The following is a 25,964-nucleotide window of genomic DNA, read 5'->3' as shown; positions in this document are numbered from 1 at the left end:
GCCAGGGGGACCTGGCCGCCGACCTGCGGGTCGCTCGCATCCTCATGTGCGTGGCCTGCGTCTCTGGCTCTTTGGGGCTGGTGGCCGTCCTCCTGGGAGTGACCTGGCCCAGGGACAGGGCCCGCCTGGGAAGCTGGCTGGAGAGAGGCGCCGACGCTGCCGGGGGCGCTCTTCTCTGCCTGGCTGGACTTGCCACCTTAGTGCCCGTGTCCTACATCGCCCACATCACCCTGCAGAGGTTCTGGGGCCCGGAGTCCCCCACCAACACGCCCCGCTGGGAGTTCGGCAACGCCATGTTTAGCGGCTGGATTGGTGGCTTCTTCCTTCTGACCGGAGGCCTCCTCTTGATCGTGGCCCAGCTTTACACCCACAGGTTGGCCGAAAGCCCAACTTCTTTCCCTCCCAAACTGGACTTTTCGAGAGCAGTGTCTTTTCGTAAAGTAGACTTTGTCTAAAAACCGTACCTGGATCAAGCCTTGTTACTAATGTTTCCAACACAGGACTGCTTTTCCTTGTGTTCCAGAAATGACCCTTCTCTCCTTCGCTCTTTCTCTGCTGGGATTGGCTTGCTTGTCCTCTGTTGCTCGCCGTAAATATCAGCTGAATGCACCTCCCGGCAGGGTGCACTTTCCCCCTCACAACCCAGGGAAGGTGGGTGCCTGAAAAAGTCACGTGCCATCTGCCATGAAGGTGTCACTCTCCCCCCAGCACCAATCAGCCACTGCTGTTTTTTGCATGTATAGTGCTGCCTTTTCTAGAAAATTTCTATAAAGGGAGTCATGACTGTGTAGTCTTTTCTAGGATTTTCTATATAATCATGTTGCCTCTGAAAAATTTATAGTTTTGTTTCTTTCTAATTCTTCTATCTTTACATTATTTCACCCTCTATTTGTTTAGCATACAAACTCAGGGAAGGTTTAAAGTTTATCAACAACTCCACCAGCAAGGACATTACAGCTTTAGCCCTAATTAGTCTTCTCCCAGCTTACATGTTACATGTGAACTCCAGAATATAGACATCTAAAAATGATAACCGGTGTTGCTTTAGATTTACCCAAGTGCTTACCAATTCTTTTGTCATTGCTTCTGGAAACCAACCCCTTCATTCTGGGTCCAGTTACTTCCTTTCCAAAATGTCTCCTTTCATAAATTCTTTATCTGAAAACATCTGCATTTTGTCCTCATTCTTGAGTGATGGGTTAGTAGATAAAGAATTATCAGTTGACCAGTACTTTTTTCAGCACTTTGAAGATATTATTTTATTGTTTTTCAATCTTTATTTAGAATCTGGGGTTTATTTGGTCTAAGGTAGATCCTTTATCATTAGATCCTGTCTTCTCTCTGGTTTAAGACTTTTCTTTGTATTAGAAGTTTCTGCTTTTCCACTGTATGTCCAGGGGTGAATCTATTTTTAATTATCCTAGTCAAGGCTCAAGGTACTCTCTCAACCCGAGGATTCTTATTTTTTACTACATCTGGAACATTTCAGACTCACTTCCAAAGTACTGCTTTTCCCACAATTGATCTTTATTCCGCTGAAATGCCTGGAGGCTGAGACTGGCCGCCTCTCACTGTCCTCCATGTCTCTCTGGTGCTCTGCCTGCTCTACGTCTTTACCTTCCATGCTGTGTTTCAGGCAATGTCTTCCGATTTATCCTTCAAATAGCCCTCTTCTCTCATCAGTTCTATCTACCCAGTTATTTAATCCTACTACAGAGCTTCATACTTCGGAAATTCTATTATTTTTTACAGATTTATTTATGCATAGAAGATCTAGGGTGTAGGCCAGAGGTACGGGGGTTGAGTGGATTCAGCAGAGACAGAGTGGGAAACAGAACACGTAGATCTACTGAGGGGAGCAGCGGGTGAGACAGGAGAGGTCTGCTGCGCCATGTGGGTCAGCTCTCTCAACTCAGGCCATGGCAGTGGTAGCGCTGAGATTTAACCCTTACATCACCAGGGAGGCCCCGCGAAATTCTATTTTTCATTGATTCTGCCAGATGTCCCCCGAGGAGGGACAAGATCCCTGCAGGAGCATCCCTGGTGGATCCTGAGTTAAAAGTGGCCATCAAAGAGCCAGTCAAGCGGGTGCTATGGTGTATAGAGCCTACGGAGTTCCATTTGATAGCGAGTTTTCCTCAAAATCCTCTCAATACGTCTGGTGTCCACTAGCTAGGGTTATTAACTAGTTGTAACGCAGTGACTCTCAAAGGGGAGTAATTTTGCATCCCCAAAGGACATTTGGAAATGTCTGGAGACGCACTCGGGTCTCAACTGGAGGGAGAGAGAAGTGCTACCGGCTTCTAGTGGGTAAAGGCCCCAGGTGCTACTAAACATCCTATAGGGCAGGGGAGCCACCCAGCATCCCCCCCGCCCCCCGCCCAGCAAAGACTCCATCCCCAGACATGCATATCGCTGCGGTGGGGGTCTGCGCTAACCCAGCTGACTCCCATGTCTTAAAAGATCTCTAAGCTCGGAACATGATTATTTTCCGTCGCGCACACGCGAACTTACCCATGGCCTCCGGCTCAGCTTGGAGTTGGTGGCGCTCGCCGATAGTCTGCATCCTGCCTGTGGGCTGGGCCGGTGCATGTGCGAAAGCCGTCGGCCTGCAGGCTTCGGGAAGCGAAGGAGAGCAGGAGAGGGGAAGAGAAGCCTCAGACACACCCTGCAGCGCACAGTATGTTTTATTTTAAATGCGGGTGAGACAACACTATTGTGTGGACGTGGGGGTTTCGCTCAAGAAAACTAGGGGCAGCCGACCCCGAAGACAAGCCCCTCATCTGAAGCGGCGACCTTTCTTCCCTCGCAGGGATCACTTTAACAGTGGGCTTGACGAAACGTGTTTCGAAGAGCATGATGGTGCTCAGCAGAGACGAGAGGCCGGCCGCTAGGCCCAGGGGCAACGCATAGGGCAAGTGTTTCCTGACGACCATTTCCCTTCTGATGGGAAAGTAGTGCGGGAACTGCAGGGTGGTTTGGCCATAGAAGTCCACGGTGAAATTCCAGGTCACTGCGCCCACGGTGCTAAGGCAGCTGAGGAAGAGGAAGAGGGCAGCTAAGTTGTAATACAAGCAGAGGAAATTCGTGTAGTGGTCGTGACTGATCCAGTTGACCAACAGCGCCACGGAGCCAAAAACCAGGACGACTGACTTCACGGTGTTGGCCAGCAGGATCAAGTCCTGTCCACACCGGATCTCCTCCGGAATGACCCAGCTCTTGTTGATATTGGCGTGAACCGGCGAGTCGATCATGAAGCCAGAGATATTAACTGTTTGGTAATAAAACGCTTCCCAAAGTCCGATGAACACCATATGAACAGAGCTGCTGTTCAGTTCCCACATGCGCCAGAAATGGCTGCGGGCCAGGATGATGCCGAGAATCCAGGTCACGTAACTAAAAAAGATGCCTATTATTTTGCAGATAAAGGGCTTCATTTCAGCCGGGTGGACTGGAGACCAGGACGGGCGGGAGGGGGTCCAGGCAGCAGCGTCAAAGAGAAAAAACAAGCACAGTGAGCCATGGAGAAATCAGGACTAACCTTGGGGTCTATGAGTAGAGAGATGCCTCAGTAACACCTGCGCATCCAGGACGCCTCAGGGCCATTACCAAGAATGCATGTGAACCGTCTGAAGAGACTTCGTGGCCCCCCTCACCCCCAAGGCAACCGGAATAATTGAGCAGACAGCATGACCATTCGCATCAAAAGAAAAACATCATTTTCTTTACAAATATACAGGTAGATATGTACCCTGTTTTTGCAGTTTGGAAAGAGGCACATACAAGGAGCCATTCTAGGGAGAAGAGGCAAGACTTTCATTCTAACTTAGCTATTTTCCTGTAATTTCTATTTTATATGAAAAACAGACTTTTGTAATGCCAAAGATTGAGCAGGGGCTTGGCCACCTGGGACATGTTGCACACACATCCTGCCTAGACACTTTCTTTACCTGCCACTTGCACAAAATGCCACCTTGAGATGCTGGCTTCCGGTGCAGCTTGGGCATATCCTGATGTATTTTGCACAAAGCAAATCTCATCAATGAAGCAACATTTAGATTGTGGGCCAAGTTACTTGTCTCCCTTTTCCAAAGAAGCCTTGGGAAAAAGAGGTGAGAATGTGGGTGGACGACACCCCCAGGCCTTCTCCCAGGTAGGGAATGGGGCGGGTCTGCTCAGAGTGGGCGCAGTGCACACTGAGGGGAACTTACGCAACCCTACCTGTGGGCTATTTTAAGGACCTCCAAAGTAGGCTGTGAAGACTGATTTTTGCACCACTGTATCCACAGCTCCACAATCTTCTGGAGAATTTTTTCTAATTACATGAAGTTTTACTTAATGTCATTTACTTAACCACAGCCCTACGTTCTGGGAGACGCGTCCGTGGGTGAGCTTGCCGTCCGGTGACTATCATAGGGTACTTCCCCATATCTCGATGTTACTGCCTGCTGGGCACAGAGACTATGCGTGCACTCCTGGTAGACTGGAAGGTTCTGCAGCACGTAACTATTCTCAGGCAGTTCCCTGAGCAGGATGAGCTAGGGGTTGCCCCACTGCGGGAATGCTACTTCTTTGCCTGTGGAGGTCTGAGGCCCGGGTCATAGGACCAGTGTGTGGTGATGGAGAAGGGGGGTGAGGAGGGAGTACGGTAACAACTGCAGCAAGTGTGCGAACTTGGGCAAGTCGGGGACTTTCTATAGGGCAGGGACATGTTTTTCCTGAAGGCCAAATTTGGAAGCCTCCATATATGTCACTGAGATTTTGTGCTCTGGGGCTGGTGGTGGGACATGAGTGCAGAAGATTGGAGGGGGGCAATGGTACCTCAGAGCAGCAGGAAATGTAGGAAAGAGAAAGTTCCAGCAACATTAAAAGAACCACCAGAGAGATAAAGTGCTTATCTTAAAAAAGGGGTGCTTAGGTAGAGTTTGGGGCTCTGAAGGAAGCCCAACACATGCCAGCAGCTTACCACATATTTATTACACATGTGTCTGCACTTTGCATGGGCCGGGCCCCCTGACACTGCTGTCACCACCACCTCAGTCCTCGTGATGGCCTGTGGCAGATGCCCAATCAGATGCCGTTTGGTAGCTGAGGGAACTGAGCGCAGGGGTTTGGTGACTCACTCGAGGTCACAAGGGATGGCAAAGTCAGGCTCCAGAGCCCTCGCTGTCAGACACAGCGCTCCGGCTCTCCGGGGCTGCACGGCCTTTCATCACATCCAAGGAGCGTCAACAAAGAGACAAACCTCCCGTCAATTATCCTAAGGCCATCTGTGGCCTCCCTGAGGAATAGCGGCATGTGGGAAACTGGAAATACTTGCTTCCCTGTCTAGCTCCGCATGGCTCAAACAACCCTTTAGAAGCCATTACTTTTATTTTTGAAAATGGCCAAGTGTCAGCAAGGGCGTGGAGACACTGGCACTGCGTGCACTGCTGTGGGGATGGAACACGGCGGGGCCTCTCCAGCCTGTCCGAGGGAGAACACGTAGAGGGTGAGAAACGCCACCAGGACACCTTGGCCGTGGGTACAAAGAGCTTTGGGAGCAGAAGAAGAAATCTCTCCCGATCACCACTGGCCCAGGAACCTGATTCTTGTGGCAGAGAATGCATGGCACGGCGTGGAGGACCCGGGGCCTTATGCCAGCGCCACCGCGAATCTTTAGATTTTGATCCCTCAGTGGGAGATGGTACCACCTTGTCCTCCTTGTACCGCAGGAAGCGGAGCTGCCGGCCCAGACAAGTGCTAGGGATAGAGAGATGACTGAGGAAAAAGGAATACGTGAATAGAGAAGTGTATAGAAAGAGATATAAATGATAAACATCTTTTAATTGATCCTTTCTACATAAATATAAAAGTATGTGATAACCATGTAAATACTATTGGTGAAAGTCCATGGTGAGGATAAGGTAACATAAAACTATTATAAAATCTCCCTCAGAGAAGACGAATCTGTTACCCACAAATCAGAAGGCAAAGGCCAGTGGTAAAGGGTGTGTTTAAGAGGGCCTCCCTGGTGGCGCAGGGGTTGAGACGCAACCTATGAGGCGGTCTGCATCCTCTGCAGCACGAGTTCGATTCCCGGCCGGCCAGGGAGAAACCCACATGGTGGGACAGACCTCTCCTGTCTCGCCCGCTGCTCCCCTCAGCAGTGTACTTTGGTCCGTCTGCCTATTCTGTTCCCTGCTCTGTCTCTGGTGAGTCTTCTTACCCCCACCCCCCGCATCTCTGGCCTGTACCCCAATTCTTGTATAAAAATAAATAAATCTTAAAAAAAAAGGGTGTGTTTAAGAGTCAGGCGGGGGCGATGTTTCTGGAACACATGTTCTAACAACTGGTGGGCTAACGTCACAGTGGGGAGAAATGTTCAACTCTCTGCGCTCAAAAACTCACATAAATGTTCTTCAGAAGAAGACCTTTCACGTTAGCCCTCTGGCTTCTGTCCCGCAGACATAATAGGGCCCTCAGTGTGTAGCTCGGAAATTAAAGTGCGTCTATTAATTTTTAAGCTATTAATACCTTATCTTTTTCAGTCATTTATTTAGTTTTGATTGAGTCCTTTTAAACACCTGCTGGGCTGTAAGCAGTGAAGCAGCACAAGTAGGGTGTCTTGTGGATGCCGTGTCCCCAAAGCTCGGGACTGAGTGCTGGGTGGCACCTCTCATGGGGACGCCATCGACGCTTGCTCGGAGAGTAAGGGCTCTAAAGTGGGTGTCTCTCTCATGAGTGGCCTTAGCATGGCTTTGGAATGTAATCAAAAAAGGGTGTTAGGGTGGCTTAGAAGTTACCCTGGGTGGAGCTCCCTGGTGGCCTAGGGCTTGAGTTTCAGCGCTATCACTCAGAGCAGCAGACCTCTCCTGTCTTCCTGCTGCTCCCCTCAGCAGTGGATTTCAGTGGATCCAGCTGTTCTGCTCCCCACTCTGTCTCTGGTGAATGCTCTCATCCCCCCATACCTCTGGCCTGTACCCCGGTAATTGTATGCAAAAAAAAAAAATTAAAAAGTTACCTGGGAGCTACTTGGACCACCCATGAAGTTTGGGGGGAAGGCATGCCACGGTTCGTGCAGGGCATGCCATCCCCGTGGGGTGGGGTTCTGGGGGCAGTTACCTAAATCTGCAAGAACAAGATTTGCTATCTCCAATACCAATTTTTAAAAAAGATCTGAATTGTTGTTTTAATAATCACCAAAAGAGAAGAAATATTTACCATCGCCACCCCACACACAACTGTGAATGCTGAATGATAAAGCAAATATGGCTTGAAGGGCTAAGAATGAGCTTGATCCGCCGCCCACCCCAGCAGTCTTACCCTGAGCTATTTACCCACGAGAAATGAGACTTGTGCTCGTGTGTCAGTCCCCATGTAAATGTTCGTTGATGCCCTCTTCATAATCGCCCCTTTCTGGAAACAAGCCAGTGCAAACAAAAGGACCTTAAACATTGCTCAAAAAACAAAGGTAGGGCCTCCCCTGGTGGCGCAGGTGGTTGAGCGACGCGCTGTGAAGCTGTCCACAGCCTCTGCAGCGCTGGTTCGATCCCAGCAGGCTGGCGAAGGTCCCACATGGCGCGGCAGACCTCTCCTGCAGCGCCCACTGCTCCCCTCAGCAGTGTATTTCCTCATTCTGCCTGTTCTGCTCCCCATTCTGTCTCTGGGGAATCCTCTCACCCTCCTGCACATCTGTACCCCGGTTCTTGTATAAATAAAATAAATAAATCTTAAAAAAAAGGCAGACTTGGAGAAAGGGAAAGGTGTACAATGTTCTTAAATAAGGAGACTTGGTATTATAGATATGTAAATTATCCCTAAGTTAATTTATGCAGTTAGTACAATCCTAATGCAAATATAAATGGATTTTTTTCCAGTTTGGAGTAAGATGAAATGAATAAATTTAGTTGCTTACCAAGTTGGTGCTATAACCATATAAACAAAATCATCACAGTAAAAAACTTTAGAATACAAATATTTGACTGTTCATATCAAACAAATCTTAGAGACAGACAGGGCTTAACCTTTATCCCATAGTTTATGTCTAATGATATTAGTAATATCGTTTTTTAAATTTTACATATCATAGAAGAAGGGAAATAAGGATATTAATATTGTTGAATTTTCAACCCGGGAGAAAAAAATGAAGGGTAAAATTGCAGCTAAATGAACAATTCTGTAATTTAAGATTAAAAAGAAAAAATAGACATAAAGTAATTTTATCAATTAAAATAATCATAATGATTTTTTTCTTAAAAGTTCATATATCTTATTCCTGTTCAATAAAACACCAAAATAGACTGACAAGCCAAAAGAGTGAACACTGGCAGGGCCCAGGCTGGGGTCACTACCTGCTGTCTCCACACAAGGGCTGGCTGCTGGCACACTGGGCTCGACTGTGGCCTTGGGCTGGAATGTACTAGATGCACCTGGACTATCTCTCGGAGAGACCAAGGGATGCCACAGACTAGTGCGGGAAGTGAATGGGCTTGGGGTTTCCTTCGAGGGTGATGAAAATGTTCTGGAATTAGTGGTAATGGTTGTGCAACTATGTAAATATACTAAAAAGCGTAGATTATGCATGGGAAAGGGTAACTTTTATTATATGGGAGTTATATTTCAATAAACCTGCTATTGAAATATTACTTAAATACTGTATTTTTTTTTTTTTTTGTGGGGCCCTCGCCGGTGGCTGGGGATCGAACTGGCGCTGCAGAGGCTGCGGGCAACCTCGCAACCCAGCGCTCAACTGCTGCGCCACCAGGGGAGGTCCTTAAATACTGTATTTTTAACAACGCACCATGGCAACCCCCTCACCACTGCCACACAGCCACAGGATCTATGACTCACTGGGAGTTTTGAGAAAAATCACTTAACACGGGGATGGTCAGAGAATTAATTTGCTAGGTGAAGACTTTCACTAAACGGTGCAACTGTGGATTCCGGGCGGGGTGGAGGTACTGTAGCACCAATGAGAGCTGAGCACATGGTCCCGATGTGGTTGTTCAGGGCGTTAAACCTTGCAGGCCCAGGGTACACACTCAGGGAATTAGAAAACTGTGAAAAAATGTACAGAGATACAGAATATAGCATCGCTGGAGGACATGGGGAGAATGCAGAATGCAAAAAGCAGACTTCAAGCAAAATGAGTATGGAAAAAAGAGGCAAGAATCCAATGCTTTTTGAAAAAGATTTTCAGCATCTCTTACAGGCACGAGCCGTGAAGGAACTACAGGTACTGGGGAAAGAGATTTTTTTATTCAATCCTGCTGAAGAAAACACCAAAGATGAGCTAGAATTGAAGAGAAAACATCACATTTTTCTTGGCACCATCCACGAACTCCAGCAATATGATGGAAAAAGCTCAAGGAACCAACGCGAGGATGAGGACAGGCCCCTGACCGGCGAGTGCTCGCCCTTCTGAGACCATCAGACCGCAGTGCTGGGACCCGGCTGCGTTTAGAACTCGCTTTGCCCCTAAGATGGTGTTTCTGCAGCGAAACCTTCCCCTTTCAAATACTGACATGCTTTCTAGTCACGCTTCCTGAATGAAAGGAAAATGACTTCAGGAGCAATTTGATTTGATTAGAAATACTCTCTTTCTTCAATTTTAGACATAGGAACCGTCATTCTAAGCTGCTTAATAAAATGATTTCAGTGTATTTACTAATATTCTAGGTAGATCTTTAACTGGTAAAACTAATTTGCTTAAAAATAAGTTGAATGTTATGAGAAAGGGGAATTTCTAGCCTAGCCAGGAAACAATACATTCATTTTGGGAAGCTGTCCCCTCTTTTTGGAAAGCGAGACCACTGAATAGCTTTCAAAAGACTTGCAAACCAAGCAAAATTTTGTGTATGTGAATTGTTCTGGGGAGAATTTCCGGGACACTTAGAATCACTGGTATAAAAAGGCAATTGAGGGCCTCCCCGGTGGCGCTGCGGTTGAGCGCTGGGTTGCGAAGCTGCCCGCGGCCTCTGCGGCACCGGTTCGATCCCCGGCTGCTCCCCGGCCACCGGAGGAGGGTCCCACATGGCGCGCAGACCTCTCCTGCCGCCCGCTGCTCCCCTCAGCAGTGTACTTCGGTCCTTCTGCCTGTTCTGCTCCCCTCTCTGGCTCTGGTGAATTCTCTCACCCTCCCGCGCTTCTGACTGTACCCAGTGCATGTATAAACAGAACAAACAAACAAACAAATAAATTAAAAAAAAATAAAAAAAAAGGCAATTGAGATATAATAAAGTAGATAAATATGCTTTCATTTCAACATTTCTCTAACACTTGATGAACGTAGGTATAAATTACATTGTTCTGCCCTCTCTTAGGAAAACCTCTTTAGGAAAACCATTTTCGTAGAATCACTTTTACTGGTGAAGTGATGTTCGAGGTAAGTAGCATGCTGCGATTTTCTTGAATAGATGTGATTTTGTGATCTTACAGAAAACCACTAGACATAGGTGGCTTCGTTGTTGACAATGGGACAATTTGATCAAAAAAGGGTGAGTGCAATGGGGTGAGCATGTTGGAACCCGTGAGGGCCTGCTCTAAGCGTTCACGGTTAGAGAAATTCCCTCATTGACAGCTACCTGATTAGAGTAGAAAGTTATTGTTAACTTTGATGTCATGATAACAATGTGATTATGTGTTTTTTTTTTTAAAGAGTCCTCTCTTTCAGAAACACATTGTAACTATTTATGGATAAAATAATACATTGCCAGGGATTTATTGCCAAATGACCCGAGGCTGGGGGTGGGTGATTTCACGAAAAAAGAGTGAAACCCATGAGGCCACTAGCTGGTGGTCTTGAAGCTGAGATAACAGCTGTCTACCGATTAATGTCTCTGAAAAGTTCTGTAATAAAAACACGGAAACAGTCTTCTGAGCGCGTACTCAAGAGTTGATTTGATACTCAAAAAAGACAAAAAAGAAAACCAAAATCGAAACAAGCGTGTCTATACTCTGGGCAACAGGCAGGCTGAAGAGGGCCCTCCCCCGCCTCCCTCCAGAAAAGTGAACAGTGAGAGGGAAAGGCGGGCGCGCCCCTGGCCTTTGCATGTGTGACATTTTGGAGGAACAGCCACGCTGGAAGAGGGAAAGTTCTTGCACAAGCATCCCAGCAGCATGGAAAGATCGCCACATAGGAAGCCACGAGGGGCGGTCCTCAGGCAACAACTGACTGAAGCAAGGGTCGGCGGCAGGTGAGCCTGTTGCTGGAAGTTTGGTGGCTTTGCTCGCTGGCAGCCTTCGCGGCACGACAGAGGAGAGCTCGTCCGTGCTGCGGGGAGTCGATCAGCGAAGTACGGGGCGCTGCGCCTGCCAGCTTCTTCCCCCAAGAGCTGACCTGGACTCTGGTCAGGATTCAAGAGGCAACGAATTTAATGACAAGACAATGGACTCACTTTCTTCAGCAAATCAAGGCCATTTATTTTGGAACAAGGGCCAAGGGGCTCCAGGGGGCGTAATAGGAGTCCTTTAACTTAAGACCTAGGAGGCAGAGCAAGCGCCTTGTGTGGGGGAAAATACAACTAACTGTACAGTGATGTTCAAGGTTTTTAAAAATCCTAAGTATGTGATAGGGGTAATGATTAATTTTTTGTAAAGATTTATTTTTTATTTACACAAGAGCCGGGGTACAGGCCAGATGTGCGGGAGGGTGAGAGGATTCACCAGAGACGCAGCGGGGAACAGAACAGGCAGACTGACGAAATACACTGCTGAGGGGAGCAGCGGGCGAGACAGGAGAGGTCTGCCGCGCCATGTGGGTTGCTCCGCGGCCGGTGGGGATCGAACTGGCCCTGCAGAGGCTGTGGACAACTTCACAGCGCTGTGCTCAACCACCTGCGCCACCGGAGAGACCCAGTGATTAATATTTTTAGGTACAGTATGATGAGGCGAGAAAACATCCATGTTCACAGAGTAATATTGCAGTAGATAGGGGTGAAGAGACATGGAATCTGGGGGTTGCTTTCGAATCCTTCAGAAAAAGAAAAAGATGGAGAGGGGAAGGAAGGCGAGGTCAAGCTAACATGGTGGACTCTGATCACTGATGAGTCTGGTCACAGACATGGGGTTCTTACTTTGTTTTCTCAACCTTGTAGAACAGCATGGAACAGGTCTGTGCAACAGCTGCTGTGCCCGTGGCCAGGTGTTTCAGCAGATGTGTAAGGGGAAGGCGTGGGCACCTCAGAAACTCTTTTGCACACACTAGGTTTATCATATTATTTATTCAATGGTAATTAAAATCCAGACCGACTGGCAGATGGGCAAGTCATTGAAAGTTCCTTAGTCCAACCAGCCCACAAAGAAGTCAATTTCAGAGAGATAAGATGGCAGAAGGAAGCAGTTGACTACTGTCCAAAACAACATTTGCCATGGTCTTGAGTTCTTGGAAGTATTTGATAGAACATACTGGTAATACTTTCTAGCTTCTGGGAAAGTTGGACTTGGAAGGCCAAAGTAAATAGAGTTCTTATATGTCTGAACCCTGAGGGTGCACTTGGCTGACCAAGGGGGATTTGTAGGAGAGGAAAGACAGGCTGCTCAGCAGCAGGAGGAAGGCAGCCAGAGCTGCCACGAAGATGGCACTGCCAATATCCTGAATGTCTGGCTTGAAGGGCAAATGGAGCAGGGGCGGGAAGGCCACCCCTTCTTCCTTCATGATGGAGTAGTAATTCCAGAGCACAGTGATCGAGGTACACACGCTGGCCACCATGCTCAGAATTCCCGAAGCCATGAACTGGTGGCAGGCGGCATTCTTATGAGGAGGCCCCATGTACACGTTCCTGAGCGCAAATATGATCAAGGCTTTTCCCATGAGCCCCATGATGCAGGCGGCCAGCATGAGGCTCTGGGTGACACGAATGGACAGCGGGAGGAAGGCGTCGCGGTGGGAGTAATAGTAGCAATGTGTGGGTCTGTTGAACTTTCTGTTATGGTGCTGAATACAGACTTTCCACAGGCCCACACAGGCCACGCCAGAGGGGGCGACCAGGGGCTTTTCCATGTACCACACACGCCACTCGTCAAGGCCCATGGAAGTGGTGCAGAGGATCCATCCGATGGTGAGCAGAGCGAAGCCTGCTATTTGGCAATTGGCGTTATTGATGAACAAGACCATGCTGGCCAGGGGAACTGCAAACAAATACAGGGCATCATGAGGGCGGGGCCTTTGGGCCTGGAGCAGCCTCCCCGCCAGCCCCGGGGCAGAGCAGCACCAGCAGGAAGTGCTCGATTTGAGAGAGACATTCGACTCCTGCTCCTGCCGGTGGCAGAGCAGAATGAGCAAACTTGGCTGTATTTGCAATATTTACCAAAAACCTTGCACTGTGCAAACCTCCAAAGAGGCAGTTATACTTCTGGGCATTACTCCAAAGACGTAATTAAGGTGGACCACACATATTTAGTCACAGAGATGGCCATCCCGGCGGTCTGTAACATGGAAAAGTGGGCACTGAGGTCAGGCCCGACGACAGGGCCTGGTCAATAACGAGCGCCACAGCCAGGCAGCAGCGCCCAGGCTCATGAGCAAAACAGCTGCGGCCATGCGGGCCGGGGTCGGGTGTCTGCTTTTTCGCTTTGCACAATGTTTTCAAGGATGTTGTCACCTACATGAGTAGTTTGTTCCTTTTTCTGGCAGAACAGGATTCAATGGCAGGGACGTGCCACCATTTCCACATCCATCTGTGTCTGGCCACTTGGGTTGGCCCCACGTGTTTGGCTATTATGAATAATGCTGCTATAAACGTTCGTATCGAAAGCTCTGTCCAGGTGGGCAGACGTGCTCACTTCTCGGTACAGAGAACTAGGGGTGAGGCCGGTGGGCCCTACGGCGAAAGGATGTTGAACTTTCTAGAAAGTGCTAAGCCGCTTCCCCAAGGGGCTACTCGATCTTACCTTTCCACCAACCGCGCTTGAAGGGTCGTTTCTCCCAGTCCTCTCTATTGTTATTTTTACTCTTCGAGCGCAGCCATTCGAGTTGCCCCAAAGGAAAATGTCTATCATATCACAGCGCGTCAAGCACACACAGCGGCCACCCGCCAGCGTGACAGAATCCAGGCGATGAGTAGAACTTGGGGGGGGGGGTCTAGGTGGAGTAAAGCATTTTTAAGTGGATCAGAGGGATTAAGAGGGTTTTAATTTTTTTAAAGTTATTTAAATATTTATGTATGAAAGAACTGAGGCGGGGGAGGTAAGAGGCTTCACCAGAGACAGAGTGGGGAGCAGAACAGGCAGATCCACAGAAATCCACTGCTGAGGGGAGCAGCGAAGAGGCAGGAGAGGTCTGCTGTGCCATGTGGGTCACCTCCCTGACTGGGGATCAAACTCAGGCTGTTGCGGTGATAGTGCTGAGACTTAACCCCTACGCCACCAGGGAGGCCCAAGAGGGTTTTTTGTTTTGTTTTGTTTTGTTTTTTGGTTTTTTTACTATTACAAAAGTTTATTTAATAAAGAATTTCAATAAGAAAACGCATATGACCCATTTTTTCTATCATAGAAAAAAGATGCCATGAAGAGAGGTTTGTGGACGCACCTCGTTCCTCTGAACGCAGCCACTGTTTACACTGATCCCGAGGCGTCTAACGTGATGAGGCTGTTTCCTCCATTCTAGGGTTGGCCTGTTGCCCTCGGGTGCCAGCTCTGCACATTCACCCACCCCAAGACTCACAAAGGGGTCAGATCCCCAGGCTGCCATGGGCATGTCTGCCACCACTGAATTCCAATGATCAACTTTTTGCCCAGGCTTTTGTCAACTCAGGAGGGTGAGCATTGCTCATGTCCACTCCGGGAGTTCCAAGATGCCTGCAGATGAAATTCGAGCCCCCCTCACTCCCACTGGGATTATGAGGTTTTGTTGGAAGCTGTTTGTATTTCGAAGAATCCCGTACATAAAGCAAAGTGCACATGGCCTAAGCATGCAGACCGCTGCGTCACCCAGGCAAGTGCCCCGGAGCCCCCTCCTAGTTTAACACAAGATCATGTCCATGCTTGCTTTTATAACGTTTCACCCCAGTTGCACTCTGAACATCTTGGTTCCACCTTGCCTGCTTTTCCATATAGGGAGAGTGCACTAGGGGCTCCTGTGTCACGTGTAGAGACAGGAGACACGTTTATGAAAGCAAAGTTCGGGGTGCAGGAAATGGCTAAAAGCTGTTCCCTCTGGGGAGGTCATCTGGGGTAGGAAGCAGGGGCAGACCATCCCCCTTCCTGCCCAGAACTGGGTCCTAGGAGGCGGGGTGAGGGGCTGGAGGCTGGCTCAGGCAGGACAGCCCCCCACCCACTCCGCTGCACTTAAACATGTTGATGTGGGGAGCTGTCTTTCAAGGGGTGACTTCAGCTGGGAGCATAGACACTTGTGCACATGCCACGTCTCTTGGCTGTGTACCCAGGAGTGGACTGCTGGGTCCCAAAGGAACCCTCCATTTAACATTTTGAGCAACCACCAAAGTGTTTTCCAAAGTGGTTGCACCTTTGAAAATCCCCGCAGCAACATATAAAGGTCCAACTTCTCCCGCTCCTTGCACACTCGTTATTTCTCACCCACGTGGGCTGAGATGGCTCGGGTTGGGGATGTGATGCACTTACTTCAGTGTCAAAGAATCTTAGGAATAAGATTGAGCCGAATCGCGTTTTCTGATTATTTCTGGTCTTGTGACGTTCAAAGCACAAATATTCTAACCAGACTTGGCTGATGACCCGTGGATCACCACCCGCCGAGCCAGGGCCGCGCTGTGAGTTCTACACGCTTCCCCAGGAGGGTGCCTTTGCGGTGAGTGTTCCAGGAGGCGTGAGACCCCATGAATGCGTGCTACCTACCCGACGCATGCGTCCTGTGCGGTCCTTGGCTCGTATTCAAGTCTCTGGCTGAGATGCCATGTGGCTTTTTCTCATTAGCCAAGGAGGCTAAATGTGAGGCCACCTGTGCTGGATAATTGTGGTGTGAGAAAGGGGGAGACTAAAAAAAAAGGGTAGGATGTCGAGGACGCGTGCAGACAGGCGGTCTTGGGAGAGGGGGGCTTGCCAACGGACTTGGAACAGAGCAATGAAGGACCGAGAACCTAAAAAAAGACACCCAAGGACAGCCCAGTGGTGCCAAGGCCCAGAGACCATGGATGACACATGTACCAGGTTCTGCGCGGAGCAGGAGGGCCTGCTGGGAATGGCCAGGCCAGCGAGAGGTTGGCTCCTTCCACCTCCCCTGGTCTTCACGGGCTGTCCCGACCCGCGGGATTCGGAGGCACGGAAAGAGAAGGGCTGAGGATTGAAATGAGGGGCTTGACAACCTGACGCTAGCGGTTGCTTCTTTATTTTTCCTTTTCCTTTCCTTTCACTTTTCCCTGTCTTTCTTACTTCCCTGGCCTTCTCTCTGCTCCTCTCGCAGCGCTCTCCTCTCTCGTGGTTCTCCTCTCTTTTTTTCTCCCTCTCTCTCCTGCGTTCTCCTCTTATACCCTCGTAGCTCCTCCCCCCGGACCTCCCAGTCTCATGTGCTTTACAGGAAAAACCTGTGGTTCTCCGAAGGCGAAACGGTAAAGCGAACTCATGGCACACAAACGCAACACGGCACATACTCCGGACGGCTCCGGACCACGGGCGAGCGCCAAGACGTGGCTCTACCAGAACCCACAGCAGGAGAGCCTGGAATGGGCAGCGACGCGAGCCTGGCCCTCACCCCTGAGTGCAGAAGTAACACCATGTGGCCCGCGGGGCAACCATAGGAAGGGGGACTGAGAAACACCACAAAGTCTCCCAAAGTTAAACATGGGATCCCCCACATCCGGGTGTGTTCCCAGGGAGAGGAGCCACACACTTACTCCAACAGGTGCCTGCACGCCCGTGTTCACAGCAGCATTATTCACAATAGCCGGGAGAGGGGACAAGCCAGGCGTCCACCAATGGGGAAGCGGGTGGACAAAGGTGGTCAGCCCCCCACAGGAAGCTGACCAGTCCTAAAGGGGGGGAAAGGCTGACACCTGCTACCACAGGACGGGCAATGAGGACTTTACGCTAAGTGAAGCAGGCCATCGGGCAGGGACAGGCCTGGTGTGACTCCACTCACGTGAGTCACATTCACAGGGACCCACTGGGGGGCGGGGGGGCGGGGACCTGCGGGAGTTTGTTGGGCAGGGAGTTTCGGTGTGAGGAGATGAGAAGGTCTAGAGGAGGGCGGGGGTGTTGGCCACACACTGTAAACACACTTCGTGCTGTTCGGCCGGCCACTTCACAAATGGGAAATGATCGGTTTGACGTTATGGAAAAGTCTATGTCACTGACCAGGACGCAGTCTCCAAGGAAATGATGGCCGGGGCGGAAGGGGGCAGCCCTTCAGCGGGCCAGACCCTCGGTCCTTTAGCAGCTCCTTGCTCTCGCTCTCGGAGGATCTGAGTCCTCAGCCACACTGAGGCCAGGCCTGGGCCCAAGGCTCTCTCCCTGCCTCCTGCCGCGTCACATTCCAGGACCATTGTCCTCGTCACCAACATTCTCAGGTGCCAGGCGCTAGGCGCCCCGGCAGCCCGGGGGGCCTTCTTCTTCTTCTTCTTTAAAGATTTATTTATTTATACAAGAACCGGGGTACAGGCCAGATGCGCGGGAGGATGAGAGGACTCCCCAGAGACAGAGCGGGGAGCAGACCAGGCAGACTGACGAAATACACTGCTGAGGGGAGCAGGGGGCGAGACAGGAGAGGTCTGCTGCGCCATGCGGGCCCCTCGCCGACCGGCTGGGATTGAACCGGCGCTGCAGACTGCAGACAACTTCACAGTGCAGCGCTCAACCGTCTGCGCCACCAGGGGAGGACCCGGGGGGGGGGGGAGGGGGCCTTCTTGACCTTGGCGCTGTCCTTGGTGTCTTCACCGTGTGTCCTCTTTGCTGCTCAGCCTTTGGGGGAGTATGTGCGCACCATTGCCCCATCAGCCGCCATTCCAAGGTCTATGTCCGTGACCCAAACGTCTCCGAAATCACTTCCTGAAACACTTCCCCTCTCATCCCTAGAAATGGGGTCGAACCCACAGGCAGAATGGCCAGCGCCTCTTTAAAGCCATGGCGCTGGGCACACACAGGAGTCAGTGGAGGTGCCCCCCACATGGGTGGCTTAGTGGTGAAAGACACTGGTAGCTCAGCTCGTGCCTTAGGAAGACACCCCGAAGTGTGGGAGACGAGCCCTAGTTGCGTCTGGGATCCCACGCCTGCTGGGATGTGGCACTAAGCTAGGGCCAGGGGAGGTGCTTGTTACGTGAGGAGCAACGTGCAGACTGGCGGTAGCCTCGAATAGGGCTTCTGGGAGAAACAGGGCTGTCAGCAAGGCACGTCACGTCAGCTCCCCAACACCTAGGAGTCAACTTTGTACAGACGCCCAAGCCCACCGCCACCCTCGGCTTCCGGGGTCTCTAGGACAAGGAACTTCCTCCCAGATGTGCACCAAGGTGCGAGCGGCTCACACGCCCCGCGGACTTCCTGGCGGAGCAGACCTGGGGCACAGGATAGATCTTGAAGCCCCTCTCAGAGAAGATGCTCAGTGAATCATTTTGTGTCCTCACGGCGGAACCGCGCACAGAAATGAACGTGGAGATGAATCATAAGGGGACAGTTCCGATGCTGCAGATCTCAACATTACGAGATTGGCGCTGAGACACGAAGGGTCCTGGCACGAGGACAGGACTCAAGGACAAAACCTTGCTGTCCCCGCAGGCTGGTTAACCTGGCGACTGAGGCCAGGACATCTGCTGCCATCACCTCCTTGGCTGGTTGGCCTGTTTCCCGCTCCGGAGCTCTCCTCCCGGAGGACCGAGCGGCTGCTCTGGGGAGAAGGGGGCCGTAGGCCCGGAAGAAGAGCCACAGGCCTAGCGAGCCGACCGGTGCAGACTGGCGCTGCGGGCACACGGCCTCGGGGTCATGCTCATCCGGGAGACCGTGGGGAGCCGGCTCGGCGGGGCCCAAGGTACAGCGATGGGCGCTCTCCTTGCTCCCTCGGCCAATAGTTTACTTCCTTCCCTCCCCTGCCCCGTCCCCAACCCACAGCACCCCCGGCCCTGGCAGCTGGGAGCCATCATGCCCCCGGGCATCAGCAGGCCTGGGTGTGGGAGCGGGAGCCGGGGGTGACGCCGTCTTCACACCTCCCGTGTCCACTCCGCCCGGGACCCGGACTCCTTCCACTAAGGGGTGCAGCACGTGCCACAGCCTCTGCCTCTGGGTCCGGACACGTGACCGGCCTCGAAATGGAAGGGAGGTGGGTGAGCCAGGACCCCAGAGGGGAGATGTGCCTAGTGACCGGCAGGCCCCTTGGTGCATCTGCCGCTGGCCGAGCGTGGAGGAGAGCGTGTCTCCGGCAGTGAGCTAAGTCCACGCTTCCCACTGCGCAGGGCGGCGTGTCCCAGGCATCGTGCGGCCCCCCCGGGGCAGAGTCACAGAGCCACCTGCACCCCCAACTGACCAGTGACTGAGACGAGAATCTGACGATGGGGAGGATAATTGATTCTTTTTAAAAAATGACATAAATTAGGTAAGTCAGACGTGCTTCATTCAGAGACACTTTATTGTGTGAACGTCAAGCAGGATGGACTGTTGAGAGGTAAGTGGTAAGTGTCGAGCATGAGACTGGAACACATTCTCCACGGTGACTGCAGGATGAGAGCCATGTGAGCTGCCTGACTCTCGCTACCCAGAGCATTCCAGAACTGGCTATCACAGAGGGTGAGCCATCAGCCACCGCCTAAGAATGCCAAGGGCCAACGTTAGCACCAGGTTGTTCTTGTGTGCAGTAGCGCAGTATATACAACGTTATGTACATTGCCTCCCCGGAAGCTTTGGGCTCCCGACAAGCAGACGCGTGGGGGCAAACGGGATTGGACAGGATGGGGGAGTGTGCTTGGCGAACAGGGTCACAGAGCACGGCCTATCGCTACACGGAGGAGAAAGTTCTCAAAGGACATCAGGGGGCTACACACAGACAGCACAGATCCCATTATTCACATTTCACATACACATCACCAAAGTGACCACAACACTGCATCGGAGGGGAGGAATCACAGATGAAAGCCTGGTCTAAATTAAAAACAAAATTCATCGACATTCCTGGGGTCGTCTCCATGGGGGAGAGACGGAGGTCTGGGGGTGGCCGTGCTCCGAGCTGGTGGCCACATCGGGTGGGAGAGAGGTGTCACGTCATTGGCAGAATGAGCGTTTTTTCCAGGTCAGAAATAGCTTAATTTAAGGGGAATAAAAACGTCTGACAGGGTGTTTCTCTGCTGGAGGTGAGGCGCCTGCGTCAGAGGCCTGCGATCCGACCCCTCTGCGGCGGCCTGGGTCCGGCTTGTGTCCCGGGCGGTGCAGGCCACAGTCCTGTGCTGGGAAGGCAGCAGTCACTGCTGAGAGCGGCACCCCCACCAGCCGGGGAGCCTCTGTCACAGGCTACAGGGGAATGAGGGTTTAAGTGACCCCCACTAGGACCAATGTCTGACTAGTGCGCCTTAAAATGAAGTCCCTGGGGTCCTCATTGCTGACCACTGAGCATTCATCAGAGGAGGGACTTGCTTGCCAGCGCCTCGGCGGGGGGTCAAACCAGGCCAGCAGCCAGGCCCGCGCCCTCGGCTCCCACGGCCACGCGGGGCAGGTCTCTAGGGCTCCCGATGGAAGTCGCGGCCTCGGACACTACTGCGGGTGCTCCCCGCGAGCCTGCCCCTCTCCTACTGGCCGGGCCCTGGTGTTCAGGGAATCAACGTGAGGGCCGCACGCCCAGCGCGTCTGTAAGCTCAGCGGCTGCAGGGCCCAGGCGTCCCTGAGCGCCCCGAGGGAGGCCCCTGCCCTGCCGGCAGGCGGAACGGCAGAAAAGCCCAGAGCGAGAGCCCAGAGCGAAGACCCATGTGCCTCGAGGGCCGCACCCACGCAGAACGAGGTCCTGGTGGGAAGGTCCGCTCAGAAACAGCGCCTGGGGCGCGGAAACAAATACGCAGCCAGCGCTTTATCAGCAGACGCTTGGAACCAGGTTGTTTTACTCCGGCCACCTCGGGAGGCGACTCGGAGGTCACCCATGTCTCGCTTGCCCGGTGACCACCTGCAAAGGCTTCAGCTTCCAGGAGGCCCGTCAGAGGCCACTGCCCTGAATTTCTCCTTCCGCTGGGTGACAAGCAGGGACACAGGGGCAGCCTGCGCCCGGGATGGTGCCAAGACAGGGGCCAGGGTGGCCCTCGGGGCCTCCGGCTGCTGCCCAGGCAGGGGGAGGGGGGCACGCTGAGGAGGGGCAGAGCCACGGCCTGACGCCACGTGGACGCACAGAAGGACACAGGACGGGCGTGGCCTGCCCGGCACTGGGGGGAACGAAAACGTGACACAACATCTTCCCAGGGGGCTTATTGCTTTTCTCAGAGCACGTGGGCACCGGAGAGGTCTGTGCCCACAGGAATGCAGGTGGGTGTCACCGGCGGCCGGGGAGGCGCCCCACAGGGCCCCGCCTCGGCCGGGAGGCGCCTATTTGCCTCTCTCGGGCTGAAGGCTGTCGAACAAGCACTTGAGCTGCTCCTCGCCCAGGTGGATCTTGTCCTCCAGCTCACGCTGCTCGATGATCAGGGCTGACTTCATCTTGACGAAGTGCTCGTAGTCGGCCAGGCTGTCCTCACTGAGGTAGCTGGCCAGGATGTCGAAGACGATGCGCTCGCGGCGGTCCAGGTTCTCCTTGAGCTCCTTGGCGTCTTCGTGCTGCTGGACCAGGACCCTCTGCTTCTCCAGCAGCGATTGCTGTGGACAAAGAGCAGCCGCTGAGGCCAGGAGCAGCGTGAGGGGCAGGCGGGGCCACGGGGAGACCCTGGGGTAGGGGCACTGGGCATCCTGGCCGCAGGTCCCTGGGGGCTGCCCCTCCAGCCTGAGCCCCCGCCCCTCCCCACGGCCTTGTGCGCCAGAGCCATGGGGGCTAGAACCCACGGAACTCTGAGGGGTGCCAAGGTGAGGGCACTGAGGGCACTTCTGGTGACAAAGGCCCCGGTCCCTGGGAGAACTGACGCGGGCACCTCCCTCCGCAGTAGGGGGGTCTCCACGCCCTCTGGCTGCAGGAGGAGCCACTGAGCACACTGTAGAAAGGCAGGATGGAGGTGGGAAGACACAGAGGAGGGGGGCGGGTGCCCGTACTCCCCGCAAAGGTCCAGCTCTGGGGGACACAGAGGGCCCCACGCCCCAATCCGAGCCACGGTCACTGTCCACCTGCAGAACAACAGGTTTCCCTACAGCCTCCAGGCTCCCTGAGACGAAGGAAGAGATGGACTAAGTGTCTCGGGGGTCTGCGGGGAAGGGGCCCGACCCACATCGGATGCCTCAGTCTCCAAGCACAGGAAGGCACAGCCACGCAACTCCTGCCAGACGGCAGACAGACGCTCACTGAGCCTGGCTTGTGGCTCCGGCTGTGAGAATCAGCCGGGCTCGCTGGCGACAGGAAGCTGCAGGGCCGGGGAGGGCTTCGGGCACGCGGCTGCCCGTGTCCGCTTCCTGTCTGGAGGGACAAAGGCAGCCTCTAGACCCTGACTCCGCTTCTGTCACCTCGCTAGATTGTCTCTGGAAACCTTCGGTTCCCCAAGCCTGTGCCGCCGGGCACAGTGATTCGCACCCGCCCTGGCTGCCCTGGACACTTGGGCTACCCCACCCCTGGCCTGGCGCAGGCCTGCAGCTCAGCAAGGCGAGGCAACATCGGCCATGCAGCCGGGATGTGAGCCTGTCTCACCTCCAAACGGGCGCCCAGGGAGGCGGCGAGGGTCCTGGAGCCTGAGCCCAGGGGAACATGGGCCAATCCCTGCTGCTGTGCTCCTCTGCTCCCCCAAACCCTGAATAGGTCTGCCAGTTCTGTGACGGTGCGTGCGGGATGGACCAAAGGAGAGCTGAGTGGCAGAGACCGTACCGCAGCCACAGGTCGCCTGCCACCGGGCGGGTTCTGAGAAACGCGCTCACAGATGAGGCTGTGCCCACGTCAAATCCCGACAGGGTGGCTGCCACACCCCCAGAGTGCGTGACACAGCTCCTGGGCCTCGGTCACACGCGTGCTGTGCCATCCCACGACCTGCGACTGTGTCGTCTCGTTTAAATCTACACTTGGGAGATTTTCAAGGATTATAAAGAAGCCTCTTTCTTCTTGCTGCTATTTTCCTGTCTCCCAAGAAATTGGGCCAAGCTCACAAAGCAAAGTGCAACATGCACATAACCCACGAGGCTCAGGAGCCAAAGCCTGTTACTTTTTAAGTCCCTATACAGCGTGCTCACGGATAGCTGCAGGACCGCCCGAAATCACGCCAAGATCTCCTGCGCAGCCTGAAGCCACCCTCATCTGCACAGGGAATGTTTTCACTCCGCTTCCAGAGAAGCTAGGCCTCTTATTAACAGCAAAGACCATCGTTAGGAAGGTTGTTAGGTACAAAGACCCCCATAAGCAGATGTTTGCTGGTCTCTGATCTAGCAAGTGGCCTGCGGTGGTCTACCAGGCCCTCTGACAGACGTGCGGCTCAGGAGGTCCATCTCTCCACACGTGGGGTGCTAGTCACCCGGAGGGCAAGACGCAACGTTGCTGGCACAGGCCAAAAGCCAGGCCCCAGGGAGTCACCTGCACTGCCCAGGTCAGAAGGCCAAAGGCAAATGTGGACTTGAATCAGGCATGACTCAAGGGGGCAAGGCGCTGAGGAAACCGGTGGACACTAGCGAACGCAAGCTTCTGAGGCCTTGGAGCTGGCAGAGCGGAGGAGGGGCAACGCCCCAAGCTGCTCGCATCAGGAAAGGGAGCCAGTGAACAGGCCCCGAAACTCCTCAAGGCTGCTCTGCGGCCTGGAAGACGCAGCGCACGCTAGTGGAGTCTAACACCGAGACGGCGGTCTGCCAGGGCCTGGTGGGCGCCGCTGACACACAAGGTGAAGCTCATTTCCTATGTGGGGGGCATCGATGGGCAAACGACCAGCAGCAACGCGTGGAAAAGAGCCCAGAGGTTTTCTGGAAGGGAGGCAGCGGCCTGCAGACCACACGTATGTGCGCGAACCCTTAGCCCCTTGGTCCCTGGGCTCAAGATAGAGGTGGCCCTGCAGCCGCCCTGGCGCCTACCCCACCAGGGGTCAGCGGCTGCTCCAGGCTGCTGGACTTCCTCCCCACACCCCCAGGAAAGGCCCCTGGGGACACCCCGCTGCAAGCCGGCCAGCTGGACTTCCCCACATCCCCGGGAAAGCCCCCCTGGACCCACTGCTGCAGGTCGGCCAGCTGGACTTCCTCCCCACACCCCCAGGAAAGCCCCCCGGGGACCCCCTGCTGCAGGTCGGCTGCGCCTGCACCTACCCGGTCGCCAGGAGAAGCGCTACCATCCAGGTTGTTGAGGGCGTTCTCCACGCGGGCCAGGCGGCCTGAAAGGGACAGCAGCAGGTTCACCACCTTGTCCAGGTCCCCGATGAACATGCGGAACTTGTCAAACTCATTGGGCTTGCAGACGTCCTTGGCGATGGCCTCCACCTCGTCCCCCAGCGCTCCGTTGGCCCGAATGTCCTCCAGCAGGCTCTCGCGGGCCTCCCGGAGCACCTGCAGCTTGCGGCTGAGGCTCTCGATGAGCTCCTGCTGTGGGCACAGGGCAGGGATTGTGAGGGTGCCAGCTCCAGAGGGGACGCCAGCTCCAGAGGGGGTACCAGCTCCAGAAGGGACACCAGCGCCTGCCTCTGGGGCGGCCGCAGCAATGCGTGGAACACCAGCACACTGTTCAGCTCTGCGGGCCACACTGGCAGTATAGGGACGGGTTGGGGAGCTAGGTAGGGCCGCCATGACCAGTCAGGCAGGAGAAGCAGGGAGCTGGGGGAGAGAGCCGACGCCTCTGACCTTTGTCTCGGGTCCTGCTCTCACAGACCATCTCCAGCCGGCACGTATGCATCGATGTTAAAGCTCGGACAGCAGCCCTGACACTGGCACTCGTGGCAGTGATTCTGTCCCTACCGTGAGCTCATGGCCACCCACTCTTTAGTCCCTGACCTCTTCTCTGAGCTTCCCTTGCTTGGCCACACACGCTTCCAGCCATGGGTCTCTGCAGCTTCTCCGACATCCTACCCCAGACCCTCTGCATCCGCCGGGCCCGCACCTGGCCAGCCGGGACACTCACAGGGCTGCCCTCCGGGCACTCCAGCTCCCTGTCCAATCATCCCTTCATCTGTGCCTCCTCCATCATCACCCTCCTGCTCTCTCTATCCCTTCACCTGGTTTTCATTTTTGTACCGCCAACAGGTTACATTGGGGTTGGCAAACTTATGCTGCAAAGGGCCAAGTAGGAAATAGTCTCGACTTGAAAGGCTTCACGGTCACCGTTGCAGTGACTCTGCTGTGCTGCTGTGGCCAAAGCCTTGAGACACTGTCTGCCCATGAACCGAGGTGTCTGAATGACACTTGATTTGCAAAGACAGATGACCAGATCTGGCTCCCGGGCTGCAGCTTGCTGACTGGTGTGTGTACATTTCTGTCTCGTGAGGATGCCACGAGACAGAAGGGCTCTGTCCTGCTTCGTCCACTGTGGAGACAGTGTCTGGGGCGAGAGCAGAGCGCCAAGCCCCGGGCATGGTAGAGCCCCCCATCCCCGGAAGGGCAGTGCCACATGCTCATTGGCATCTCTGCTGTCCTACCTTCTTCACTGACAAGTCGTGGTCCAAGTCACTTCCTGAGTCCTCCTCAGGCTCCTGCTGCTCCTGCAGGTCCTTCATCTTGATCAGCAGCTCAGCCTTGGGGGCTGACGTGCTGTAGTAGGCGGAGCTGGTGGCCAGCGGCATGGCCGCAGGCGTGCTCGGCTCCTCCTTCCTAGGAACGACAGGAGCAGGTCAGCAGGGATGTCGCCTGGGGCTGGGCCGGGCAAAGGTGGCCTAGCGGAGGCGCGTGAGACAGCAAAAGTGGCAGCCAAGAGCAGGTGGCAGAGTTAGAACTGCCAACAGCTTGCCGAAGACAACGGGCGTTGTCTTTACAGCGGGGAAGGGGGCAGTGAAGAGGCATGGCTAAAATCCTCCACCTGAGAG

The 25,964-nt window shown here is 53.6% G+C and overlaps 2 protein-coding genes across 2 annotated transcripts in view; both read right to left on the bottom strand.

Annotated features, from left to right (window-relative positions):
- Positions 1 to 12,409: 12,409 nt before the first annotated feature.
- On the bottom strand, positions 12,410 to 13,096 carry CLDN34 (claudin 34; the record flags this gene model as incomplete). Its single annotated transcript, XM_084258736.1, has 1 exon — positions 12,410 to 13,096. The coding sequence occupies one exon, from the start codon at positions 13,094 to 13,096 to the stop codon at positions 12,449 to 12,451; it is 648 nt and encodes a 215-aa protein (XP_084114862.1). The 3' UTR covers positions 12,410 to 12,448.
- Positions 13,097 to 21,435: 8,339 nt separating this feature from the next.
- Positions 21,436 to 25,964, bottom strand: part of SHROOM2 (shroom family member 2) — a gene marked incomplete at both ends in the record, with an annotated part of 76,815 nt that continues 72,286 nt past the window's right edge. Inside the window, 3 exons of the mRNA XM_084258179.1 lie at positions 21,436 to 21,702; positions 24,262 to 24,534; positions 25,581 to 25,752. Coding sequence (XP_084114305.1) covers positions 21,436 to 21,702; positions 24,262 to 24,534; positions 25,581 to 25,752 — 712 coding nt within the window. The remainder of the gene's footprint in view (positions 21,703 to 24,261; positions 24,535 to 25,580; positions 25,753 to 25,964) is intronic.

The sequence above is a fragment of the Talpa europaea genome, assembly GCF_964194135.1.
Source record: "Talpa europaea genome assembly, chromosome: X".
In the NCBI taxonomy this organism is placed as follows: domain Eukaryota; kingdom Metazoa; phylum Chordata; class Mammalia; order Eulipotyphla; family Talpidae; genus Talpa; species Talpa europaea.
This window is presented reverse-complemented; position numbering and strand designations above follow the sequence as displayed.